Source organism: Xiphophorus couchianus, chromosome 5, assembly GCF_001444195.1.
Source record: "Xiphophorus couchianus chromosome 5, X_couchianus-1.0, whole genome shotgun sequence".
Taxonomy (NCBI): Eukaryota; Metazoa; Chordata; class Actinopteri; order Cyprinodontiformes; family Poeciliidae; genus Xiphophorus; species Xiphophorus couchianus.
This window is the reverse complement of record NC_040232.1, coordinates 13733057-13752700: the sequence shown is the minus strand read 5'-3', so window position 1 is coordinate 13752700 and position 19644 is coordinate 13733057. Positions and strand designations below refer to the sequence as shown.

The 19644-nt window shown below is 38.8% G+C and overlaps 1 protein-coding gene across 3 annotated transcripts in view; it reads left to right on the top strand.

The window, feature by feature from the left end:
- The window catches only part of pax5 (paired box 5), a 61062-nt gene that overhangs the window by 12185 nt on the left and 29233 nt on the right, over positions 1–19644 (top strand). For all 3 annotated transcript variants that reach the window (XM_028018966.1, XM_028018964.1, XM_028018965.1), the window contains exons 2-5: positions 6111–6276; positions 9957–10154; positions 10747–10811; positions 13826–13951. In XM_028018966.1, coding sequence (XP_027874767.1) covers positions 6111–6276; positions 9957–10154; positions 10747–10811; positions 13826–13951 — 555 coding nt within the window. The remainder of the gene's footprint in view (positions 1–6110; positions 6277–9956; positions 10155–10746; positions 10812–13825; positions 13952–19644) is intronic.

The following is a 19644-nucleotide window of genomic DNA, read 5'->3' as shown; positions in this document are numbered from 1 at the left end:
TGACTTTGCAATTTGATGCCTTGAAATTGGGCCTCTGTCTCTGTAAGAAGCGAGACAGAGGCTCTTTCTGATACTGTGCCTCACAACAGTGCTTCTCGTTATGCTGTTTCCAACCTTTCTTATATGGAAGTTGGATCGAGAAGTAGTTTGTATGATAATCTTAGTAAACACACAGTTCCACTACTTATTTGCTAATTGCTGCTGCTAGTCTGGAGGAGCTGAGAGGGAGGTTGTTCTGTGAGGCGGAAACTCGACTTGAGATTGCAGCTCTCCTTTGAGTAAATAGGCAGAGCTTTGCGAGAACAAACATTTAGGCATTCCCCACGGTTGCCATGGGAGATTCAAGGATTTCTCAAACATGCATGAAAGAATGAAAGCAACACTCCAAGTATGTTTTTGATGAAGGAATAACATTCTAATATGATATGAAGCACACACACAAAAAAAGTTTATTTTGCATAATATGTCCCTTCCTTTAAGGTCTGTGTCTTATATGAGAAGTCAAGTGTTCTTGGGCTCCCCCTGTTGGCCTGAGAGCTATAAGCAGCTTCTTGGTTTGCTTATTCCTTAGGCCGGCGGTGATCATACAGCTCCTGATAAACAAATGCCTTTATAGGATGCGAATGCCTCTGCGTTTGGCCCTATCAGTATTTATAGGTTTGGAAAATAAATTTCAAACATATAATCCCCAATACCGTAACCCTCTAAAAAAATGTGAGAGTCTGAACGCCTAATACCAACAGTCAATACACAGATAAGTGAATAAATAGGTATCTGGAGGGTTTTTGTGGGTCACAAGTCATTCCTCTCCATCTCCTCACAAAGCAAGGCATATTTTTCATGCCCTGGCCCAGATAGAAGGGGTGAAAGGAACCATTTCATTTACTCTTATCTGAGAAAGAAGGAGAATGGTTGGGTAAGGGTGGGGGGGGGGACTTCAGTGCAGATACCTGTGGTGAGGAGGACTTAGCACAGCAGGCTTCTATAAACGACCTGCAGAAAATCTGCTTTTATTCGCTGAGAGGTTTCGGGAAATAATAATGAGGGCAGGAGGGAAAAGGAATAATGTCCTTATACAGCCATAACGGATTCACACAGAGTGTTTGAGAGTGTAAAAAGATTTGTCCATGTAGGTCAGCAGACTCTTTACAGCACGCTCTCTATGCTGAATGGGACTGGCAGAGATTTTGTGATCATTTCCTTTAAACTCCCAGAAATCATTTCACAGTAAATAAGTGGATTTCTCCTTTATAATGAAACAGGGTCCAGAGGCGCCCTGTTGGCTCAAGGGTCAGAGAATTTGCTGGGGAGCTTTGTTGCATGATGTTTTTACTCCCTCCTAATTATTACCTATTAAAGGCATAATATCAGTTGTGGTTTTTGCATGAATGTTTCCAAAACTAGGTCTTATGCTTTATAAAAATGATGATGTTTTGTGAAAAAGATTCAAACTACGTATGTCCACAAACAACTCAGTGAGGTGAGCTCTGTTGTCCATATTACTGCCACTGAACAAAATTCACCCGTCTTGGAAGAAGTAAATGAGCATTTTCATAGAACAGACTCATATCTTTGAACATTGTTTGTAAGTTTTCATATTAAAATTGATAGTGATAAAACCCCAAAAGGCTTTGGAAAAATGTTAAATCTACAAAAGACAGAGCATTATTGGATGCTTACTGAAAACACTATTTATGTATGATGGTGACAATGCCTGCATCCTTAATTAAAATTAAACATCTGATAGTTAAACATTATATTCTGCTCAGAATATATGACAACAAGGATTTTTAATTAATGTCGTATGTCTACAGGCATTATTACCAATTGCAATGAATGTTTTGCAAGAATATTCTAAACAAAGATGTGAGGATTAAGATACATCCTGTTGTTTTTGATGCTCATAAATGCTTTTATTCACTTTGCCTTATAATCTTGAACAGTTTCTGTCCATCATCTATACGTCTATATGAGAATATCTTAACAGCCAGAGCAAACTTGATCAAGATTATTTTCTCCAGCTGAAAAAAGGTCAAGTTCTGAGCCTAGTTCCCCTATTTTGCACCTGTGATTTTAACTGTGAGTTTATGAAAAATTTTCACTACATGGTTTAAAGGCATGACTGTAAAATTGTCTCAAATTAAGCAGTTACATTTATTTAAAACAGAAAAGCAAAAATTATTTATACTGCTTCTAACATAACATGCAGACTGTTACAAATTTTTTTATCACTAGTTTAATTTTGATTTACTTTTTATTGCTCTGCTCTACATAGATTAAAACAGGCATAACGAGTCAATATCAGCTGATTATCAATGTCAGCTGATTAGTCAGGCTGTCTGCTGTAGTCAGCTGCTTTACATGCATCTCACCCACACTGTAGTGCTGAAACAGAGTTATTAATAAATTCTTTTTATCCAGGTAACTAATGTCTCATTGGGTTAAAATCTGTTTTCCAAGAGAGACATTGCCACAAAGGCAACACATGAAACAAATAAAAGAAATAACCATTACAACATAAACACAGCTAAGCAGTAAACAGTCAGGCCACGACAATAAGAATAAGAGTGGTTGGCGAGTCCATGACTGTCCTTATTTTTCATGATCGGAAAACATTTCCTCATAATACAGTTTGTAAGGGAAAATATTAGAGCCTTATTTCAGCCATCTTACTGGCAGTGCATAGCAGTGGGTGCAGGAAGAGCAGCGATGCGTTACTCCATGCTCTGTACAAAGTGAGAAAACTCGGTTCCCTAAAGCACTTTCTCTGAAATCTTAAAGAAGGAGTTTAACTGTAGAGGAAGTAGAGATGGAAACTTCAGCAGTTTTGCAACAAGAACTAGGTAAAACTGTGGTATATCTTAATTAACCATCTCATGCTCACTGTATTTAATTATTATTTTTACCAAACTGGTTATTTTTGATGAGAAAAATGGCTTTGTTTTGCCACATTGTCTCATATTTTCTTGAAAGATAACATTTGTTGTAGATGATAACGTTTCATCACTGAGCCTTGGTTGAGAGTAGCTCTGAGAGGAATGGCACAAGCAGATCAGTCTCACTTTCTCCAGATACATCACTGCCTTTTGTCGAGACTGATTGCTTTCCAAATTGTGCTGGTGTCTGCTTAATGAGCCCTCTTACATCTAAAAAGACGAAGCGGTAAGTTTAGAGCCAGACCGTCCTTATTAGAAGTGTGTGTTTCATATATTGACTTATTTATGTTAGAGCTGAAGAGAAACGATGCATCTTTACTTTTGTTTTTCCTCGTACTGATGATGAGAAGACGAAGGCAAGGCGGCTGGTTCACGAGACGGCCTGCTGTTTCAGGCACTACCCCTGCTGGGGTTATGTGTTTAAAATCTATTACCCCCACAGCTAGGATTAGTGTCTGTATGTAAAGAAGAGAGTGCGTGTGTGTTTCCCCTAAAGACGTAATCACTATGGTAATACAAAAGCTAGTGGATTAAACGGTGGGGAAAGTTGATTTACACTTTGCCTTTGGTGGGATTCATGTATATATACAGTACAAACACAAACTCAGTGGCTGCGGAGAGAGGGAATGTGTTTTTCCCCCCAGGATTGGCAGAACAAAGTTAACATCTCAGATCATTATTTTTAAATCTAGTCCAGAGTAAAGAGCCTTTATATGTTTGTTATGAAGTTTGGAAATGTATTCATGGGCAACATGTGCTTCAGAGTTCACTCTGATTTATTGATGAACTGTTTAGAAAGTTTGTTTTTTAAAAACGTAATAGAAAAAACATTATATGTATGATAGAAATTTATCTAATAAGCACATGTGATTGTTTTTGTTTTGTTTTTTTTAGCTAATAGCTATAGGACATAAAATAAATCCTGCTTCCAGGAGGTTTTTCAATTACCTTAAGCTGCAGCTTGTCTTTTCTTCTACTCTAGTGTATTTCAGTCTTGCTTTTTGTTTTTATCTAGTTCCTGCTTTACTTTCATCCCTGCTCCCTAGAGGGGAATATTACCAGCATCTTTTACTGTGGGGCCGAGCCGAGGCCTTGGTCAATAATTAATTGAAATCCCTTCACCTAATTGCCATCTTTGCTTAGCTTGCCCCTTGGTGAAATTGGAAAAAGTTGTTTTTGTAGAGCAGTGCAACTGATATTCTTTTGCTTCACAGTATAAATGAGAGACATAGTGCAGATCAGAGGCACTAAAAAATGACTCCAGTTTGCAGGGCAATACCTGTGCTGTTGCCATCCAGAATTGATTACGTTTTTCTTCTTGGATCAAATTTGGACTATTGCTTTGGGTTTTAATAAACACATGCTAATAAAGTGAAGGTTACAAAAAATATTACACTTAATTTATACATTGGGATGATTTGCAAAAAAAGTTAAGAAAACAAAAAAGAGAGTTTATCAAAGTCAAACCCAAAGTGACCAGGCAGGTTTAAGATGCTACAGGATAATTTATGACCAATAATCTCAGTATCACAGTAACTGTTTTTTTCTTTTTTTAAAACATGTTAACAGGAATAATATTTTATCTGATGATGCTGCAAATGTTAGAGGGGTGGGTGTAAAAATAAGTTCATACTTCTACCCACTCCTTTGAACGTGTAAATATACTTTACTTCTTTGTTTTGTGTGCTTTTGTTTAAAATTTATTTTGTTTGCATATAACTTTGTTTATGCTTCTATTACACTACTTTTAATAAAGTCAAACCAAACCAAAGAATTACTTTAAGAGGTAAACAAATAAAATTCCTTTAAACAAATGACATAATTTTTTTGACATGTAATTGAAATTACTTGTTGTAATTTTGGTACGTTTAACAGGTACTTAGGATCAGATGTTTAATGAAATTAACAAAACCTCAGTCAATGCTTTACATTTTGTACTTTAATTCTAATTAGTTTAAATATAATTATATTCAAATAATTTATTTAATCATTTACACATCTAATTCTGAACTTTGGATGTAGTTTTTGTAGTTCATGCTGTTCTTCAACAACAAAGCAATAAAATACATTTAGATTTTCTCAATTAAGAGAATTTTTCCTGTTATCAACTCTTCCTTATAGTTGATTTGTCTTCCTCATTAAAAAGAACAAAAATCAAAATAATTGGTTGCTAATTAACACATGAAACATTATTGAAACAGTAAAGCTATCCTCATCTTTTATTCAACAACCACAACTACGGCGTGACGTTCATTTCCAAAGTTTATGATGCTCAGTATTGTAGCAAGTTTGACTTCAACACTGTCACTGAACTAGATAAAGTATAAAATGTTCCCAAAATAACAATGTGTTTTTCAGTTCTGTTCTAGCAAGGTGCTTTTGTAATCCAGTGGTTGAGTTCGGACATAAACCACTTTATTTTGGTAACTACCTAAACATTTTGACTAGAATTGAACTGAAGCTACTGATTCAGTCAAGTGTTGATCTTGTTTACTTTGTGTGAAGTTCAGTGAACAGTAAGGCTATGTTTTATATGGATTGCATTGTGTTGTTGAGGAAGTTTCGAGAATTAAAGGTTTTATCCATTTTAGCTATGTAAGCAGTAGCACTTATGGCAAAGTCGGATTTGCTAGCAATCTGAACTTCTTAATCTTGATGCAGTTGCTGTCATGTAAGCTGTGGATGTCAGGAAAAATCTAAAAGTTTACCGTCATTTCATTTACACTTTATGTCTGTTACATGAGAGAACAAATTAGATCAACTAAATTATTATAAAAATAGTTAGAATTTAAATAATTTAGTTCAGTAAGAGCATTTTAAACATTGGCTTAACATCATTTAGCTCTTAAATGTAATCAATTTCACCTCAGATATACTTGTTTTAAATCTAACCAATTATACAAACTGTTTCAAGGATTTTATTGCTTGAATTAAAGAGGGTTGTTATTAAATGCACTCTACTGGAAATCTTTAAACAAATCACCACTCCATCTTCAATCCACATACTGTCATTCACATTTGAAAACATTTCTCTTTTGTAAAAATCATATCTTTAACAATCCAGCACTTAAAGACCCCAGTGGCTTGAACCAAGACACTGACTTTCCTCTGCCTCTGTCACTCGTCTGCATCCTTGCTGTTAACCCTCTCAGACTCTTGCGGTCTCTTTTCCAGGACATGGCGGCGTGAACCAACTCGGAGGCGTGTTTGTAAACGGCAGACCTCTTCCAGACGTGGTCCGACAGCGAATAGTGGAGCTCGCCCATCAAGGGGTTCGACCCTGCGACATCTCGAGGCAGCTACGGGTCAGCCATGGATGCGTCAGCAAGATACTGGGCAGGTAAAAGACAAACATGCCAGCACAATACTGATGACATTCACTGCTGCCCTTTTTGTGACAAGAAACTGGGAGAAAATGTGTGCTTTTATGGAAGAGAAACAAAAAGTGTCTGCATTTAAGTATTGTCCCTTTACAGTACGAAGTGAACATGAACATGGCTGGTTATTATTTGCGCTGTAGTCATATCTTTTGTTGGCATTTTAGAGTTTGAGAAATCAACTTACAGACGCAATCACACTTTTTAGCTTTTGACAAAAAACCTTAAATTGAATTCATTTTTTATTCCAGTCCTGCAAAAAAGTTTAACAAAATCTGAAACTTGTTAGTGCTCTAAACAATTTTAAATAAATTAAAGTTAAGCATTTCTACATTACAGTTTACTCTTGTAAGTAGTTGGCAGTGTTGTTAAGCTACCAATAAATAAAAACCGACTCTAAAATAAATTCTGCAAGTCCAGGGCTTTTAAAGACTTAAGCAGCACCATAATTTTTGCAAAAGGGACCAGAAATTCTTCATGTACCTGTTCCTGATAATCTTTGGTGAAACTGTTAGATCTTACACAATTGTAGTTTGTAACTTCTGCTTTACATTTGGGTTGATGTGAGCTTGTTGGTGGAGAAGCTGACTGGTCAATTTTCTAAAACTTCTTACTTCTTCAGCACACATAAGCTGTATTTTCAGCCATGTTGGCCTTCAGTTTCACTTGCCTCTGCCTTTTCACCTTCCCCCTCTCGCCTCTGTGTCCCGTAAGTCTTCCCCGACGCTTCTCAGTTTTGTGAATCTTCTCACCTCCCTTTTCTCTCCTTCTTCTGTGTGCCTGTCTGGCTTTTCAAAGCTAAATTCAGGAGCAAATCCCTGCTCGTTCCGTCCCCCAGAAGAGAAAAAAACAGCCAGACAATGGGAAAAAGATTCATCACTTTTTTCCTTTTTTTTTTTTGAATTAGCATCAAAATGAAAGTGGTACAATATTTCTGAACCGCCACGAACCAAAAAAGTGGGTAAGGTGAAGAATGGAATAAATGGTAGAACAATCAGAAAGGAAAAAGGCGTGTTAAGAGAGTGGAGTGCTGCAAGAAGAAAAATGAATGAGAGACATAGAGACCATTTGTGGGGACAGAGGGGAAGGATTAGCAACAGCGACCCTCAGCTATATCAAAAAATGTGTTGCTCATTGTTCTCTCATGCCTCCCTTTCCCTTTTTCTGTCTTTCCCTCTCTATCTCTTTCTTTCTCTCCCTCTCCTGGCCATTCAACTCACTGAAGCGTTACTGTGAGGGGGAGGAGAAGGGACCGAGGGATGGATGGAAGGAGGAAGGGCTGTTTTATCCTCTCCTCTCTGTCTCTCTGGTGCCAGCAGAACAAAAACACCAACTCTACCACCCTGTGTGTGTCTCTGAGTGCGTGTGGGCGTGTGTGTGCTTGTGTGTGCGTGTGTGTGAGCTAGTGAGTGAGTGCGTCGGCTCATCGTTGAGCAGGATATCAATAACCGAGTTCGTTTATTCACCGATGATTCAGCTGTGAATAATTTAAATCGTTTTCCATTTGAAAATAGATTGTTTTTTTTCCTCCTTTAGTTGTGTTTATGCTCCAGCTGTGAGGAGTCAAAAAGTGCAACACACACAGGGGGAGAAAGACAAGGAGGCACACATTTACAGCAACTCGCATCTTCACGGAAAGGATTACTCCACCGTACAGTGCAGGGAGAGCAGCAGGTTTAAGACTGACTGACAGCTTGCAGCCACGCAAAGCACCCCTCACCTCCTCCACACACACGTAAACACACCCCAGCATTTTTTTTTCTTTCTGCAAGCTGAGCGCCACACTAGCTGTGCTTCCATCTCCTGCCCTCCTGCCTTTTCTGCATGCAAATACATTCATGAAATAGCCATGGTGGACACTAAACGCTTCAATTTTTTTTCTACGTGGGAAAACAGCAGCCGTTCAGCAGATCAGCATCAGCATCAGAATCATTGTGTCACGGCTGTTTGAGAGGGATACAGTCGCATTAAACAATTTAGCTGACACAGATATCTCAATGTAAATCAGACAGATGCAGCATTACGTAACAAGCTGAAAGTGTTTGATGTCATTCACAGAATACAACAGAAGAAAGGCTATAGGGTTAATAAATAATAGTTAAAACTTTACTCACTGTGTCAAATTAATTTAAAAACAATAAACATGATGATTTGATCATGATAGTGCTGCAGAGCCTCACAAAAATATTTATGCTTCTTCAACTTTCTCACTTTTCATCTACTAATTTCAATTTGGACCCCTTTTTACAAACTGGCTTTTTTATTTTTTCTTATAATTAAAGATAGCTGATTAAAAGGCATTGTTTCTATTTTTATTTTCGACATGGTCTTCATAATATCTGACAATGAAATATTTTTCGTCCATTTATCTAGTTCTAGTTGTTTTGTTCAAAATGACCAGTTTTACTCACATAGACAGATTCCATGCATATTCAGACTATTTAGCCAGTTGGTAAAGAGTTTTCTGTCTAAGGAAATCCAACCAACTGAATTGAGTTACTGACTTTGCAAACTGAGCAAACATTTGGTGACAGTGGAAATAAACAATGCCCCTGTAGCATTGTAGCAATGTGTCTGCTTTAATGGGGAAGGTAGCTAGTAGCAAGATGTAGCATCTCCAGCAGTCATGCCATATTCCATTTACAGTCAGAAGTCAGAATTTCCAAATTCAAAATGGTAAAACATCAACCGTTGAAGTCTTTCATTTTGACTGGGAAAATCAGAAGGTTTTCCATAACCCTGACCTAAAGATCCAATATGGCTGCAGCACCTGCAAAATTCAATTATAGCTCATTTAATAAATAAATAATGCCTGTTTGTGAAAGTTTAGCAGTACTGTTTAATCTTATAATATCCTAAATGATGTTGATGATGATATAATTAGCCTCGACACTGACCACAACATCTGAAACAGGGTTAAATTAAATATGACTAATGACTATGTAACACTACTATGTTTAGAATAAACCTCAAAATGAAGTCTATCTTTGCTGTAATGGGTGCTAATTCAGAGCAAGTCTGAAAATATAAGACAAAATTATAATTTTTTTATTGTTTGGCAACCAGAATGTTGTATGCTCCCTTAATTGTTGTTCCATCATCAGCTGGTTGTTTGGTAAGTTTGTCTACTAACCAACTATTACACAGAGTGAATATATGCAAGACAGAAGACAGTTTTTAAAATCAACAATTTTAAAAAACTATTTCTTGAAATCTGTCATGTGTGGTGCCTTGTACCTTTACCTCTTGAACTTTTCCACATTTTTACCCTTTAGAAGCACAAAGTTCAGTGTGCATCATCCTCAACATAGTCCACATCCTAAAACATGGTGGTGGTGCCATCCCAACCGGGGTGTCTGATAGGGAAGCTGATCAGCACTAAAGAGAAGATGAATAAACTTAAATGGGAATCTATTAGAGGCTGCAAAGACTTTTAGTTGTACAACAAAAGGCGGTTCAACAAAGTAATGACTTGAGGGGCTGAATTATAATTTATGTGTAACATCTGTCTTTCAATCATGCAGCGCTTTCTGTTAATCTGTCATATAAAATTAACTAAGGGGTTTTGCTCTTCACATAAATTCTGCCAACATGTTTTATGTTCCTGTCTGTGCTTCAGGCAAACATGTGCTTTTCCTTACAGGTACTATGAAACGGGCAGCATCCGCCCTGGGGTAATCGGGGGATCCAAACCAAAGGTTGCTACACCCAAAGTGGTCGACAAGATCGCCGATTACAAACGCCAAAATCCCACCATGTTTGCCTGGGAGATCCGGGACAGGCTCCTGGCCGAGAGAGTTTGCGACAACGACAGCGTTCCCAGCGTCAGCTCCATCAACAGGTGCCACAGTCTGTGCGATGTGTGGGTTTGGGTATCAAACTGTAACAGCAGATTGTAGACGAAGCACGGAACAACATAAATGTGTGTGTTTTATCTGTGTATCCTTTTCGGTGTGGGAGTGGAAGAGGGGAATTGCAAAGAGGCCCCCAGCTTCCATATGTATGAAGTGGCCGCAGCTCAGTGGTTCTACACGATGCTACAATGACAACCCCTTTCCCCTGAGTGCACAGAGGGAACGACAGAGGGAGGGATAGGGAAATAAGAGAAAGAACGAGTGAGCCAAAAAGGCAGACAAAGAGAAAAGGAAGGTGAAACAGATACAAAAGGAAAGAAAAAGGAAAATGGAGGAAAGGAAATGAGAGGAGAGGAAAAGGGGAGGAAAGGATGAAAAAGAAAAGAGGAAGAAAAGGCTTGCATGATCAACCAAGCAGGAAGTGTGAGGCCCCTCTGCCATGTCAGCCTGCCTAAGCCACTTCACACACACACAAACACACACAGCTTTGCTCCCACGATGGTCATGTTCTCTCTGTCACTCAGGATCTCTCAAACAAGCCACTTCATACACACTAATATCTCCTCTCTTCTCCTGCAGGATCATACGGACTAAGGTTCAGCAGCAGCCAGGTCAAGCGGGCTCGGTGTCGGCTCACAGCTTAGGTACGTTCCTCCAGCAGATTCTGGCTCCTTTAGCAGTGAGATGTCGGCTGAGATGGTAGAAGCAGAGACTGCTGTAGACACTAAATATATCAGTTTAGCAAAATGTCACTATTATTAGGGATGTAAAATATATATATATATTTTTATGACAGTAGGAATGAGTTTAAATTATTTTGGTGTTGTTGAGAGACATCTGAGCAAGTCAAGATATTTTCTTCAGCAATAAAGTCAACTGAGTCTTACTGGAGCAGTAAAGATAAAAGTTAGTCATGCTGTTAACACCTTTGTCTCCTTTTTTTGTAGTTCTAGAATATCATACTCTCAACATGAAGAAGAACAGAAATATCCTTTATTGTAAGGGAAAATGTCTAAAAAGAGTTTGTTGTAGTGTTATTCATAAGAAACAAATGAAATTTCAGAAACCTTTTCATGAACTTCAGTGAAATTTCATAATTCTTGGATTTGCTTCAAACTTGCCTATTTTATTAAGATATTTTCCGATAAACACAAAGCATGATAATTAAGGAACACAAACCTGAAAATATCGCATGCCTTTGTGTTCAACTTCCCAGAGTTGATACCCTGTGGATTTATTCTTTGACAGAAAGCTCAGACTCACTCAGATTGGATGGATGCCATCCATGAATATCAATTTGGGAAAAGTGCTGCAGTAGATTCTCAATTGGATTTATTTGCTCTGGCTGCAAGTATGAAGTTGTTGCCCATCTCAGGCTCAAGTCTTCTGCAGCCTCTAAGCAGTTTTCCTGGTCCTCACAGCATGAAGCACAACCATTATGTCTCACACTGGAGATGGTGTAATTTCTGTGTTTATTTTGCCCCAGAGCATTTTGCATGTCGGCCAGTGGATTTAACTATAGCACCTTCTTCCACATGTTTGCATAGTGGATGAATATATCTTGGTAGCTTTGTGCTTGTGTATTTCTGGAGGATGAATCAAACAGATCTCAGCGAGATGTTCAAAGTGTAGGAAGTTTTATAAACTAACATGAAAGTTTTTGGTTATTATGTAAAAAAAAATGTGGATAAACTCAAGAGGCACTTACTTGTGCAAGGTTCTGCATGTTCGAGTGTGTCACAATAACATACAAGTAACAGGTAGCCAAACAATTAGAATAACTTATATAAACAAGATGTTGAAGTTCACTGCTTCTACCCTGAGTCTGTCACTTAGAGTCTACAGTAGAATAAAATAGACTAAAACAGAATTGACTTTATTGTGCCACAGTGGGAAAATGTATGTGCAACCGCAATCAAAGCATGTAGATTCACACAAAAATTAAATATATAACAACAGAATAAGGAATAAAAATACAGTACAGTGAGGGAAAATTTCAACATAAATAATGTGCAGTTATTAAAAAATAGCTACTCTGGTGCAAAGAAATGAAGAAGTGGGTAGGTTAATTTAAAAAATGTAAAACATGTGCAGGTCTATTTGAGCATTAAAAGGCAGATTTTTTAAAATGTTGTTGAAAGTGATTAAAGACAGTGCAGGTAGCAGCATTTATAGGAACATTAATGAGTTTGTTTAGAGCAGCGATGGTTATAGAGTCTAACAGCTGCTGGGAGGAAGGATCTACAATAGTACTCCTTTGTGCACCAAGGATGCAGCAGTTTGTCACTGGAGCAGTTCTCCATTCAGCAGCAGCTTCATGCATGGGGTGGGAGACATTGTCCATCAGTGATGCTATTCTAACTAGAGACTTTCTGTCTCCCACCACCTGCACTGGGTTGACCATGGAGGAAAAAATGTCATGAAAAAACATTTTTATTCAGTAAGTTTCTTATTTGAGGATCCACATTACTTCTTATATTTGAATAATCTTTCATCTGTGAACCAAAGCCTTTTACTCCCACACAGGAAATATACTATAACTCCCTTTTACTCCATGAATATCTCAGAGGACAAATACTGTCCCTCACTTTTCCCTGCAGTGGATTGCGCCTCGCTGTCTTTTTGTATCTTCATGATCACACATTGTCTAGTAATCTAAATTAATTTTCGCACACTGCTCCCTGACTCCCGCCTTATACTCGCATTTATCAGATCCGCCCTCATACACACACACCTAGATATAACGCAGTGCGAGCTCTCTTTTCCACACGCACACTTACAGATTACACAGATAAATGGCTCCCACTCCCAGGCGGAAAATTGAACATTTGGATTTGCAGAATAAGAGCGTTACGTTCTGATAAAAAAAAAAAAGAAGAGTGAAAAGAAAGAGAAAGGAAAATCAGATAATTGAAGTGCTAAATCAAGTGATGGGAAAAGAGGGGATATGCATTCATTATACTCTCCTTGTCGTTAGCAAAAAGAGTAACGGCTTGAGAGGACTCTGATCCCGTGGTTCGTCTTGTTTCCCCCCCCCTTACTCTCTTTTTGGTCTCGTCTGTCTGTGATTTGGGGGGTGAAGGAGTCTATTGGGAGAGAGGATTAGGATGTCTGTTGCCACACCTTTCTGTCCCTCCTGGGATACCATACTGTCACTCAGCCCGACATCCGCCTACAGATAAGGGACCTGAGAGTGACTGACTGCATGTTGCAGTTTGTGGATGTGTGTCAGGAGGTTACACAGTGTGTGTGTCACCGAAACGCCGACAACTGTGTCGCCCATCAAGAAACTTGTCTCCTCCAGGGGGAAGCTCAGAGGAGGAGACAACAAGGAGCAAGACTCCAGTACAGACATTTTGTTGCACATTTTTCTTCCTGGTGAAGTTTAGTTAATTTGTTTGAGTTTAACTCCAGGAGAACCGAGGTGCATTTGACTATCCAAAGAGAACAAATCTAATATATGTGTACACACAAAGTTTGGGCTCACTGTAACATACAGTGTTAATATTGAGACAGTTGAATAAAATTTAAATCAGTGGAAGAAATTCAGTGCAACTTTAGTTTGAGAACTTTTCTTCTGTGGAGAAAAATGTCCACAAAAAGACTATTTTTCTGATTTATGACGCCTCCTTTAACCCGCCATGTGATCTGTCTGCAGCGACGTCTGTAGCTGCCACGCAGGTTTCAGCGGTCACCAGCGACTCTGCTGGCTCGTCATACTCAATCAGTGGCATCCTGGGAATCAGCTCTGCTGCTGATGTGGGCAAGAGGAAGAGGGATGAAGGTACGTAGTTATCCTGCATGTTTCTAAATCTTTGCATTTTTCCAATCAAATTGACATTTCGACATCAGAAATATCAGAGAAAGTGCTGGTGGAGTCTGGAAGATCTCCTCCACTGAAAGCCATAAATATCAATGACAAGTATGCATGTGAGTGTGTGCATATATGAAGTCTGGGAGCTGTAAACCAAACATCTCGAATGAGAATCCTGTGTTTGTTTACCAACTGCGCTCCACTGGAGGCCCACCTGAGAAGTAATATTAATGCATGCTCTATTGATCATATGTGCTGTCATACTGGATCAATGTTGCATGCTAATGTGAGTGTGAACCTTGGTGTGTGTGTGTGTGTAGTTGATGTAGGTGTGATTATGAGTGTGTATGTGGTAGAATCAGTGGCATTAAAAAGCCATCACACAGACAGTCTCCTGCGGTAAATGAGACAGCACCAGATGTTGGAGTGAAGTAGGGTGACAGAATGCCACCAGGGGCCATTTCTCTCTCTCACTCTTACTCATTTGGTGTCTCTTTCTCCTTACAAGCACAAACACACACACACACACACACACACACGCACACCCCGCACACCCCCACACACACATCATATGGGTGCATTTTCCCACCCCTGATGTATTTTGAAATCGTTTCAGCCGGATTCAGGTGAATCCCTGATGAACCATAATGTGCTCGATACTGCTTGCTTACCCATCAGTGGATTAGAAAGTCCTAAACTCCAACACACACAGACCCACTGTGTGTGTTGGAGTATTTCCCCCAAATCTGAGTTTTTTAATCCAAACACAAATCAGAATGAGAATTAAGCTACATTTTTGTTATCAAGTTTATCCACTTTCTACCAAGTTAACATATACATGCAAACACCCAACTTCTTACAAACTGAAACAGATAAGTCATGCAAGGACTCATGGTTGTAAATACTGGTTAGCTCAAAATTTTCTGATACATTTTTAAAAAAGATAAAACAACTAAAAATTCTAATTTTGGCACTATGATACTCAGGAATAAAAGAGAGACACAGATAAAATGGCTGAGGAGACAAAAGTGAGAGATTTGAAACATATATTCATCCTGTTACATTTGGCATAAAATGAACAGCATTTTAGATGAAGAACATTCAAACATGATGTTGGTACTGTGATGACCTGGAACTGTTTTGCTGCTTTAGGACATTGAAAACTTGCAGTAACGAATGAAATGTTTGACAGAAAAGAAGGCCGTGTCGGAACACAAATTTTGTGAACAAAAAGTTTTCTGTGTGAGTGAAAAACTTTGATATAATAATTTTTTGGCTACTTTTGACTTAATAACTGATAAACTTTTAACCAACTTGGACTGACCCGAATTTTTTTCAACGTCAAAATATTTAATGAATCAAAACAAAACATTGTATTATGTCATATTTCATTGAGGTGGTCAGAAAGCCTCATGTAGGCCTGATTCTGCCTACTGTCACGTTTTGGGGGAGCTTTTTATCTGCAGCGTTTCTATGGCAGAGGTCTGCGGGGTTGGCTCTGTGGTCTAATTAACAGCATTGCTAATCACAGCTTCCATTAGAGCAGCCCCCGCTGGATAATGACACACACACACAGCAAGGGGCGACAGCAGGAACAGCATGCGCTGACATGGACAGACAAACACGTACACACTGACAAACAATACAGCACGCTTCTCATATACACGCACGCACATATGTTTGTCGGAGTTGACATTCGCGCACATATACTACAGGTCATGTAGACACGAAGCCAACAATCTCATTGTTTCTTTGTCGACTTTGTTAAAATGACTGTTTAATTAAAAAACGTGAATATTTTACACAGTGCAGTAGGAGTTAACGTGGAGAACAGTGACGCTTGCTGAGGTCAGAGAGAAAGGATGATAGAAATATATGAAGATGGATGGCACAATTTTTGAGGAAATATAATTTGTGATGTGGGTGTGCGGAGCTGCGAAGGTTATGAAAATACATATTTATAACAGTTTACACATATTTTTAGACATTGGTTTCTATGGTTTTTGCTTAGCTCAATTTAAATGGCATATCATAAATGTATACAAGACAAATATGTCTAATTTATTTCCCAAGAATAACATTGTTCATTTTATTTCAATTGCTTCGCTCCATTTGTGTATTGATATTGAGGTTGTTCTTGAAAATCCATATTTGCATAAAAGACACAGAGTCTCTGCTTTTTGTACAGGAGGTTTACCTCAAAAGTGTAAACCTTTTCTTGTTGCCATAATGATTTCCATCTTTTATGTACAGAGAAAGAGAGTTTTATATTTTAAGAGGGAAGTTTTTCTCAAAACCTTGTCTTACTAAAACAATAGATTTGGGAAAACTGATAAAAGAGGTATTAAATAGCATTCATTAACAAAATGTTTTTGTCTATTATCCAAAAGTTTGACAATCCAGTTAGACTTCAAATGTATGTGAAATTTGTCAATTTTCTTGATCTCTCATTTATTCCAATAGTTTTTTGGCCAGTAATGTCACTTTGACAACTCAAACTATTGCTAAAGGTAGTGACAAACATCCCAACCACAGGATCGGATACATATTGTGTGGTTTGGTTTCACCCTTCAGTTCAGATTACATATTTTCATTAAAGAATAACGAATCCAATTTAGAGGTGAAGAGTAATATAAGCCTGCATTCATTACTATGACACTAATGGGAGGAACTGGCATCATACCGTAGTATAAGGACTATTTTTATATCCAGAACAGTAATATTAGCATTCAAACAGCAGCTGTGCAAGTGGTGGGAACACATGAAGGTGGAATCAGCAGCATGTGTGTGTGTGTGTGTTTGTGTTTTGGTGGGAGGAGTGTGTGGGGGGTAAAACCCTGTGGTGACCTGTGCCCTCTAGCCAAAGCGAGGGGAAGTAGAGGGTGACTGAGAGCAGAATAGATTTGAATGGGAGTGAATGGAGGAACTTGACTTGTGGGGCCAAAAGGGGACCATTGTACCTTAACCTATTCTTGTTGCACGTTAAGGCTGCTTGCGTGCATGCACGCGTGTGAATGTGTGTGAGTGTGTCTCTGTGGATTCAACATGGACATGAGCTCCAGAACAGGTGGATCGATTACTGAAGGGCGGATGTTTTATTTTTATTTCAACCTATTTTTGTCCTATTTGAAGGAAAGTCATACGACGTACAGCAGTAGCTCCAAAGGCTGTCTTTTTTTTTTTTTGTGAAGCAGAACTTGATTCATTGGCACTTACCCAGAATGCCACATTGACCTCTTACCCCCTTGTGCATCCACTGTGACATGCAGCAGCTTACCGAATAAAAGAAACTTGGAGTGAGAAAAAGATATGGAGGATGGCGGAAAGCAAGGAGGGGGAAGATCCGTACCCTTCAACCGTGGCTCCGCTCAGCACCTCCCAAAACTTTGATCTTTTGACACACGCACACACACACACACACGCCCACACACTCTTTCATACACAACCACACACAAGTTTAGCTACAAGCTTCAGTTGTGAGGTCAGACACTTCGCCTGCTGAGATAATCTACAGTATGTCAGCTTTAATAAGATTCACACAGGTAATATCCCACCCTCAGTAGGCACACACTGGTACACTGAATAGCTGACAACTTTAATTCTTCCATGTTTTAGGATTTAATCATCCAAACTGCTTGTGGGGTTGCTTTAAAAAAAAAAGTCAAAGGCAGGCTGAGCCGTCGTCAGAGAGGAAGACAGAAGAGGCGGAGGGGAGAGGGAAAAGGCAGAAAGAAGGGAACAATGAAGGTTCATTGTTTGTTTTGTTCTGCTCTGAAAAAGAGGGAAGAGAAATGCTTCCCTTCTGAGACCGAATCACAGAGATAGAGGCAGCTGTGGGTGTGTGTGTGGGTGTGTGTGTAGGGGTGTGCGTGCGTGTGTGTGTGTGTGTCTGACAGTGAATAGGATTTAACCCGTCACGGCAATGAGTTTCTTTACCCATCCATGGATACAATGAGGGCCGGATATCAAGCTACCCACCCACAAGCACACCTACATCAACGCCAAGAAGCATCCATACACATTCACACACATGAATGGACAATATTGATTATGACAAGTGAAAGCTTTGTTCTTTCTGCTCAACTACAGTAACTCCTCTTCATTCTGTCGTTCTGCGGTCGTTTGAGGGTATGCTACAGTGGCGAGCTTAGGTCCGCTCAGTCGGGGTGTACTTGGGTGTGTATGTGTGTGTGTTAGAGAGAAAGCAGAAAGCAATAAGCTGGCTGAAATGGTGCCATCAGAGCTACATGATTGATCAATTGAATTCCATCACAGTGACTGGCCAGTGGGATTAAATGGGTTGCTGTGGGTTACCAGGCTAAAGCATCATACCGCCTTTATCTGTCTCCTGATTGGTCTGCCGTCGGAGACCTGGACTATGCACTCGCCGTGCTCCCAGCACCTGTGTATGAGTGCGAGTGTGACGAGACTACAAGAGTAAAAGAGAGATTAGGATCGAGGTGTTTGTTGGCGAGAGAACGGTTGAAAGAGGGTTTGTGTGCTGAAAAAAGTGTTTGTCAACTCTGTGAATGTGACATATAGATGCTGTCTGAAGATATGAGGTGTAGACGGAGTCTTTAAAATAAGCCCAAACCAGTGGTCGTGCCAGGACTACTACACAATTTTAACAAGGTTGAACATTAGTTTACAAAGGCAGATTGAACATTTATTAAGATCGCTGTTGCCCTTATGCTCTGTTCTGTATGTTTTTTCAAAGCTGGATTTTCCATGTTTCCATGCACAGGCTAAATGGCTAATGACAGCTTTACCACCCAATATTAATATGGAGAGAAAAGTCTTGATGTAATCCTCATGGGTTGTATAGCCCTTTCCTGTTTCATATTTTTTAAGGTATGTTTGTACAGAAATAATATGTTATGAATTATACGCAGTTTGGCAAATGATGATTTTAACTCATTCATAATTTACTCATAGTTTATCATCAGGAAATGTGGGCTTGTTATTTCAATAAATAATATTCACCTGAGTAACTTCAATCAAGTGGTAGAAAATTGTACTTTTCTCAACCTCAAAACTTGGCATGGCTGCATTTCGCATTAAAAGCAGTGATAGTGACAAAAATAAACCATTTATTTGCTCCTACTTTTCTGTCTCAGTCATTCTGCCCTATGGACAATTTTGACTGTGACCTCCAAATAAGTGCAGAAAATATCATTTTGTGAAAGTCAAAAGGTCAGAAATCATCTGGATTTGAATTTTTAGAACAAAAACTGAAGATATTATATTCAGTTTATTAGAAAAATATATTTACTTTTGACTTTTGAGCCTATTTAGCAATCAAACAGCATTTCAGCATGAGCTCTTTAGCTTTCTCTCTACTTTATTTGTCCATTTTTCTTTCTTTGGTTTTTTATCTCTACATCTCTCTCTTCTTCTTTAAAACCAAAGCCTTTCCCCAAATGAATCCGTATTTTCTGTCCAAATGAAAAAAGAAAAAAAAATAGAAATTTGAAGTCCTGTACCTCTTTTCAACCTGTCTGTCATATCACTACCCAGGACACACATACACACTCTCTGACACACATCAAACACACTGTGACCCCCAGGACTAAAATAGGCTCTCAGGAGCAGTTTGGAGCAATGAATTGGCTCTATAGCAGGGGATTTTCACCCTCATCCCCTTTTTCTCTTTATCTTTTTCT